The sequence below is a fragment of the Balaenoptera ricei genome, chromosome 3 (genome assembly GCF_028023285.1).
Source record: "Balaenoptera ricei isolate mBalRic1 chromosome 3, mBalRic1.hap2, whole genome shotgun sequence".
NCBI classification, from domain to species: domain Eukaryota; kingdom Metazoa; phylum Chordata; class Mammalia; order Artiodactyla; family Balaenopteridae; genus Balaenoptera; species Balaenoptera ricei.
This window is the reverse complement of record NC_082641.1, coordinates 163,524,299-163,531,511: the sequence shown is the minus strand read 5'-3', so window position 1 is coordinate 163,531,511 and position 7,213 is coordinate 163,524,299. Positions and strand designations below refer to the sequence as shown.

The 7,213-nt window shown below is 54.4% G+C and overlaps 1 protein-coding gene across 4 annotated transcripts; it reads right to left on the bottom strand.

The window, feature by feature from the left end:
- Positions 1–53: 53 nt before the first annotated feature.
- HNRNPAB (heterogeneous nuclear ribonucleoprotein A/B) lies at positions 54–6,866 on the bottom strand. 4 transcript variants are annotated; one of them, XM_059917858.1, is made up of 8 exons: positions 6,691–6,866; positions 5,866–6,102; positions 4,957–5,125; positions 4,071–4,229; positions 3,765–3,896; positions 1,753–1,873; positions 947–1,087; positions 54–663 (listed from the first exon to the last, which is right to left on the bottom strand). In XM_059917858.1, exons 2-8 carry the CDS (start codon positions 6,078–6,080, stop codon positions 593–595), a joined length of 1,008 nt encoding a protein of 335 aa, XP_059773841.1. In that variant the 5' UTR covers positions 6,081–6,102; positions 6,691–6,866; the 3' UTR covers positions 54–592. The 4 variants fall into 4 exon arrangements, with proteins under 4 accessions (XP_059773841.1, XP_059773840.1, XP_059773839.1 ...); XM_059917857.1 differs by lacking the exon at positions 6,691–6,866 and adding an exon at positions 6,261–6,441; XM_059917856.1 differs by lacking the exon at positions 6,691–6,866 and adding an exon at positions 6,186–6,440.
- Positions 6,867–7,213: the final 347 nt, after the last annotated feature.

Here is a 7,213-nt window from a genome sequence, read left to right as displayed (position 1 = left end):
GAGCTCTGGGCACCTGCCCCCCCCTTCACAGTGTATCCCACACTCACCCAGGCTTGGGGGTTTTTAAATTTTTATTTCAAAAGCTTGGATAGCTTCAATATCCAGGTCGTGGCAAAATCAGGACACGTGTAAAATACCTTACAATACATTAGATTCCCGAAAGGTACCAAAAAGTACAGTAAAATTAACACTTCCATTATAGGAAATGTATGACACAAATAATATAAAATTAAAGGTGAAAAAAGGTGACACTGTTTTCCTAAGATACAATTTACTCTTTACAACCAGGGTCCACAGGTCCAGGCTGCAGAGCGGCCGCAGGAAGCAGACCCTCCAATCTGGCTCTGGGTAACCTGGTAATAAAAATGAGCCCATAATGCCGCTCTGGCCTCTTGAGACACCACACGCTGCCTAAAACAACTAGAGCTCTGGATATATTAAACAGGAGAGTGATTTCCAGGGGGGAAATTTTAAATAAGACGCACATGGGACAGCCCATAGAAAGTTTGCCAAGTTAAATTTGGTACATAATTGTGTTCACTCGATCTCCAAACAAAGCGTGTGCGGTCAGTCGGACACTCCTGCCAAAGCCTCAGTATGGCTTGTAGTTATTCTGATGGCCACCACGTCGCTGGCTCTTCCCGTAATTTGTACTACCCTGACCTAGGGACAAGAACAACAATGAGAGCAGCTACAACTTACTGAGCATTTACCCCTGTGCCAGGCGCTTGATATGCATCCTCACCAGAGCCAACAACTCTGATAGGACATCTTCCCCACCTTCCTGAGCCCCAAAAGCTCAAAATCGGGTAGCTCCAGTGAGCAAGCCAGGCCACAAAGCCCAGCCTGTCCGACTCCAAAGCCCCTGCTGCCAGTGGCCCCTGCACTGTCTGTCCTGCCTCCCAGGGTGGGTGAGTGGATGGGGGCCTCCCTCTCTCCTACTTACTGTAGTCGTAGCCGGGGCCGTAGCCGTAATAACCATAAGGTGAGTAGTCGTAGCCGCCATAGCCGGGCCCGTAGCCCTGCTGGTAGCCGTAGCCCTGGTTCCAGTAGCTGCCGTAGCCCTGATTCCAACTCTGACTCTGACCTGTGGGGGGGAGCAGGGCACAGGGGCCCATGGACCATTTAGCACACGCAGGAGCTAGGATGGAGGAAATCCTGCCCTTTGGGTGGCAAGGTTACTATGGCAACTCACAAAAGCCAAGGGGCTGCTGTCCTGGTGTAGAGGGAGGGCCCTGGGCCCAGCCCTGTACGTGAGACCCAAGCTAGGGATAAGAAGGCCAGGCCAGGATGGAAAACTAACTTCACTGGGGCAACCGAGGCAGCTCACTCTCATTCAAATCACCCTCTGATCACCCCCACCCTCCCTGGCAGCTTGGCCTTAAAAAGGATGGAGTTCAGGCTTTGGAGTCAGAGGGGCCTGGGATGGAAGGAGGTTAAGCGCCTGGCACAGCCTTGCCCTACCCTTCAGCCCGCCCACCCACGGGTGTACCAAGACTCAGGACAGCCACAGAGCCAAGCACACCCGTCTTGATGCAGATGCCCCCTCTGCCCTGGGGCCCCAGACCACATGAGAAAGATGGGCTCTTCCACGCCAAGCAGCAGCAGCAGAGCCTCAACCCAGGAACACCATTCCTGATCCTGCCCACCCTGCTGCACCAAGCACCAGGGGCCAAGAGAGCCCCCAAAACAGGCAGAGAAGCTCCATGCAGGCAGGGAAACAGGACCCATCTTCATCTGGGTTCCACTCACCTCCTCCACTTCCGCCACCACCACCGCTGCCACGGTTCCCTCGGTTGCGATTCCCACGGCCCCCAGAGCCATACTGCTGCTGTTGATAAACCTCTTTGGGCTGAGCCACCTTGATTTCACACTGAAAGCCAAGAGAACAGTGGGTCATGCCCTGGGCAGGGAGTGTGCACAAAGGCCTTCGCTGACAAACGTTCAGGAGGCAGATCTTCTCTATCTGCTCAAGAGCACATGCTGGGGTGGGAAACCACATTTGGACTAGCTCTCAGAACCACAACTAAAACCTAGACAGCCCAAAAACTCACACAATGGGCTTTTTGGCTCAAGGCTTTCCCCAGAGTGCTTGAAACCATGAACGTATCAGTAGACCTACACCCGTAGGTCTACTGATGGGTCACCCTTGGGTGCTCTAACAAGTGGGAGAAGAGGGACAGCTGGATCAATGCCAGTCCAGTGTAGCAAGACACCACACCAGGTGTCAGTCTGGTGCCACCTTGGGCAAGGGAGTCAGAGAAGGCTTCCCAGGTAAGGGATCTTAGAGAAAAAAGGTTCTTTTTTCCCCCCAGAATAAATAAAGCATTCCACTCAAATACACTATTGAGGTGGCAACCCTGACCTCCATCTTATAAAGAAAGCCACTGAGGCTCAGGGCAGCCTTCCCTAAGGCCATACTGCTCCCCCTTTCTCCTCCAACCACTGGTGTGCTGTTGGGATGGGCCAGATATCTGTGTCCTCTTAGGGCCCAAAGAGTCAATTTCCTTTTTGCTCAAAACTCGGCCTACTGTGGGTGGGAGTAGGGTCATGGACCTTCAAGTGCTCCTGCTTTAAGTATATTTTTAAAAGAAAACCCACTGACACATAACCCTCTCCATTAAGACCAATTAAAAAACCATTTTACACAAGATGTCCCCATACAAGCATACTCAAAAAATTGACAAATTACCAAGTGAGGCAATCTCATGTTTTCTATCCTACAAAGTTAAAAATGCTGAATACAACCAGCTAAAATACACTTATTTCAAGACCAACCACTAGCAGTTTGACTAATGGTGCCCTAATAGGCTCTTCATGCCCATTTTACATCATGGCAGAGAAAAAGGCCTCTTTCCATGTCACTGTCCACTCGGGTAACCATTAATGGATGAGGTCTCACCCAACAGCCCCTATGGTCCCATCTCATTTTACATAAAATTTAGGGGCCCAATCCCACATCCAATCTTTCCAAATTCTCAGCCAGGATTGAGGCTTCCAGGAGCCCCACCCTGTGTCCCACCTTATCTGGCTGCCACTCCTGCTCAGGCAGAGCCTGCCACACCTTGCCAGTGGGCCACACCCTCAGCTCCCAACTGCCTCGGCCACTGGAGAACACTTGAAGCATGAACTACCTACCCTCTCTCCTGTCCAGAGTTCAGAGGGAAGAGTTGCCCCTCACTGCACAGGACTCTTGCTTATTTGAAGTCAAAACTGGCTCTAGATTTAAGCTGGCCAGGACCCTGGGAGCTCTTTGGAAAGGATCTTTGGGGTGGGGCTTAATTTAACCATTAACCAAAGGGAATGGAGCTAAAACAGATTTGGTTGTGGCAGGAGATAAAGATAAGAGAAAAGCTCTGCAGCAATGTCCAAAGCAGGTAAGACTTCGCCACAGAAATCAGTAAATGGCAATTTTAGAATCTTCTGAGACCTTAACTGTAGGACTTACACACTTTGCACTCTAGATCCCGAATACCATGACCTCTACCTTTAAGTCAGGAACTGAAGAGGCTACTCAGCACACTCCCTACCCCGTATAAGCCTCCAGCATTCTCCTGCCTCCCTCATATCCTGTCCTACCAGCCTAGGAGCTCCGTGAAGGACAGGACAACCTGCCCCTCCCCTATCAGGACAGCAGACAGTGCAGAAAACAGTAAGGTCTACCCTGGAGAACTCTTGGAGGTAACCCAATGCCTAATCCACGCCTGCAAAGGCCAGCTCTCCAACAGCAGAATGCCAAGCACACACAGCTGGGGACACCTTACCTTACTTCCACTGATGGTGTGGAACTTTTTCTCCAGAACTTTCTTCACAGGTTCCTCTTCTTTAAAGGTGATGAAAACAAAGCCTCGTCTTTTGTTCGACTTTGGATCCATTGGAAGCTCAATGGCTTCAATCTGCAAACATAAGCAAAGCTCAGGACCCTATCGCAGAGCCTATAAGGAACTCACAAGAGAAAAAGTCCACGAACACCAGAGTGAAAAAGAGATCCAGCCAGCCAAGGTGCCAAGGACCAGGAAGAAGGCAACCTCGGTGCAGCTGGCAGACCACTCCGGGAGCCACACACTCACCTCCCCAAACTCGCCGAAGTACTCCCTGATCTTCTCCTCAGTGGCTTCAGGATTCAGACCCCCCACAAAAATTTTCTTTACTGGGTCTTTCTTCATGGCCATGGCTTTTTTGGGGTCAATGACACGGCCATCCAGCCTGTGCTCCTTCTGGTCTAGAACCTGTTCCAACAGAAGGGAGCTGGGTTCTAACTCAGCAGCATGACCCTGAACAAGGACCTTCTCTTTGAGCCACAAGACTCCAACACAGGCACACAAAATGTGCTTCACCCCCTTCAAACTCTACCCCCAATCTGACTTCCCAACCCTATCTCCAAACTTCACTTGGTTTACCTAAACACCTATATAAATCTATCCTCAACCCCCCACCAGTCCTTGCCCATGCCGTGCACCCCTCTTCCTGCCCAGGCAGCCCCAATTTAAGGCCTATCTCCTCCAGAAGTAAAGCAATAATTAAAAGCACAGGCTAGAGCTAGGCTGTGAGGGCTGGAATCCTCACACTCCACCCCTTACTAGCTATGTGATCTCTTCTACTTAACCTTCTGAGCCTTAGGTTTGTTTTCTACAAAATGAGAGTAAAATAATGCTTATCTCCCAGCAACCATGGACTCTCTTCTAGTCCTCTCAATGAAATGTCTGCTTCAGCAGGGTCCAGAATACGCACAAGATAATATACAGTCAACTATAATCTTCCTGGACCACTCCAGCCCACTCACTCCTCCATTTAATCTCTACTTTTAATCCCTTCAAATAGGAGAGCATAAGTTCCCAACCTCTCTGCTTTTCCCAAAGCACCCAACCACGTGCAAAACACATAAGCCAATCATGGTCTAAAGAATAGTATCCTCACAGAATACACAGACTTCTGATTATAAAGTACCCAGCTTACCTTCTCCACGCTGGCTGCATCTTTGAAGAGGATAAACCCAAACCCTCTTGACCGGCCAGTGTTGGGATCCATTTTAATTGTACAGTCAACGACCTCTCCAAATTTGGTAAAATAATCCTTTAGGTCCTTTTTGCTGGTATCCCAGCTCAGGCCACCAACGAACATTTTTCTGAAAAGGTGGGGTGAGAACAGGGAAACAAGCCTTAGAAAGCTGTCATTTCGGAAGGACTGGCCCTAGCAAAGCTTTCACTGAAAAGATTGTAAATAAAGCCACCATTCGGAACAAAGATTTACCCTTAGGGCCCATAAGGGTTCTACCTCTGGAAGATGTTAACAAATCTCCGCTAACCTTCCAAACCCAGTCTTGACCCTAACAAAGCCTCAGGTGATCCGTACCCCCAAGGAGATGGGGGAAAGGAAGCACAACCTAGCCGGACAGTTAGGCCCTGAGCACTCTCAACTGGAAGGAATCTAATTTGTCTAACAACCGTGTATCAAAACGCTACGGTCCCTGCCACCTCCGAGCACTCGCTCTCAAGGAACTCAAGGCTTCCGGGACCGAGTCGGAGTTCAGACCGTGACTCCGCCCTGGAAAGGAGGCGGAGGAGGAAGGCCCTGGCGCGCGCCAACTCCGCCCACGCAGCCCAGGCAGTCCGCGACCTGCTGGGCCCCGGGTCCGAGCGCACTCCCCTTCCGGGCCGCCAGCCAGCGGCCCCAGGGCGGCGCCAAAGTCGACCCAACAAACTCCTGCAAACTCCGGCGCGCACGGAAAGCCGGCGGCGCGGAGTTGCCGGTCTGCGGGCCGCGAGCAGGCCCCGGCCGCCCGCCCCTCCCCCCGCCGCGTGGCGCCAACAAAAGGCGGCCCCGGAACAAAGGCGGCGCCCCCCGTCGGCCCGCGGCCGCACCTACCCCGCGTCCTCCTCGTTCTTGCTGGCGTTTATCTGGTCACCCTCGGCGCCGTTCTGGTTGCCGGCCTGGGGCGCCACGCTCCCGCCTCCGGTGCCAGACGCGACCCCGGTGCCAGCACCAGTCCCGGCCGGCGACTCGCCTTCGGGGGCGGCCTCGTGTCCGTTCTCGGTGGCGCCCGTCGTCTCCATGGGCTGCTCCTCACCCGCTTCCGACATGCTAGGCCGTGGCGCGCGGCTCCTACAACGAGCGGCCGCGACGCATCAGGCCGGCGCCGCTCCCGCCCGGGCTCCCGCCCGCCACCCGCGGGCCCGGCCGCTCACCTCGCCGCCGATGACGCCGCGGGGCCCGCTCGTCCCCACCCGCCGGGAAGGCACCGCGGGCTCGGCCGCGCTCACGCTTGCGCTGCCGGGCCTCTCCCCCGTCTATCGACGGAGCCGCCGCGACCTCGCGCCCTCCTCCCTCGGCCTGCGCTGCCGCTGCCGCTGCCGCCGCCGCACGAAAGCCACCAACACAGAAGCGCTCCCGGGCCCGCGCGGTACTGCCGCCTGACAATGCCGACTCGTGGCGCTCTTTATAATGCCGGAGCCGAGGCCACCTCGCAACAAAGCGCATGCTCATTGGCTTCGCCAGCCCGTCACTCAACCCCGCGCCGGCTTCCCATTGGCCGCGGCGGCGCGCGCACGGTAGATCCAGGCGGGCTTTGTCCTTGTCTTAGAATTCGCGCGAGCCGGGGCCTTGCGGAGGGTCGCAGGGTCCGGTGGTCCGACGGTAGTGTCCCTGGCGGCCGGTGGCCCGAGCCCAGGGACGGAGAGGCGCAATACTGACCCTTCGCCCTCTGAGGCCGTAGTCCCTCGCCCCGGTACGCCCTAATCCAGCATTGGCAGGCTTGGCCCCTCCGTTTCCCAAAAGAGGAAACTGGACTCGAGGAAGCCTCGGAAACCGAAGTCGCCCCAACTGGAAGTGCAGAACCCGGCCTTCCGAGATTGGGCGCGTAGCGCCCGCCAAGGCCCTCGGCTTGGCTCGGAGAAATTGGGACGCATCCCGCCCTCCCCCTTGACCTTGGTGCCGTCAAAGCCACGCGCTCCCGCCCCTTCTGCCGCCTCCCCCGGAGGCGAGAAGCGAGGAGGGGGCGGAGTTCGTCGAGTGACTGTTGCCAGTGGTGCTCCGCCGGGATGTGGCGGGAGAAACGGTGGGACCACGGTGTTCCCCAATCTTAGGTCGCCTGGCACCACGTTGACGACTGGCATCAAATTTTTACTTTTGATTACTTAAACTCTTTCATTTAATTCATTTATTTTTGCTAAAATCTATTTTTAAGAGAAATGTACCACTTCCTTGAAATCATGAA

Coding starts and splice junctions, on each gene's coding strand:
- HNRNPAB (XM_059917858.1), bottom strand. CDS start 6,080: ATGTCGGAAGCGGGTGAGGAGCAGCCCATGGAGACGACGGGCGCCACC. Junction 5,126..5,865: donor AAGAACGAGGAGGACGCGGG/GTAGGTGCGGCC, acceptor CCACCTTTTCAG/AAAAATGTTCGTTGGTGGCC. Junction 4,230..4,956: donor ATGCAGCCAGCGTGGAGAAG/GTAAGCTGGGTA, acceptor CTGTTGGAACAG/GTTCTAGACCAGAAGGAGCA.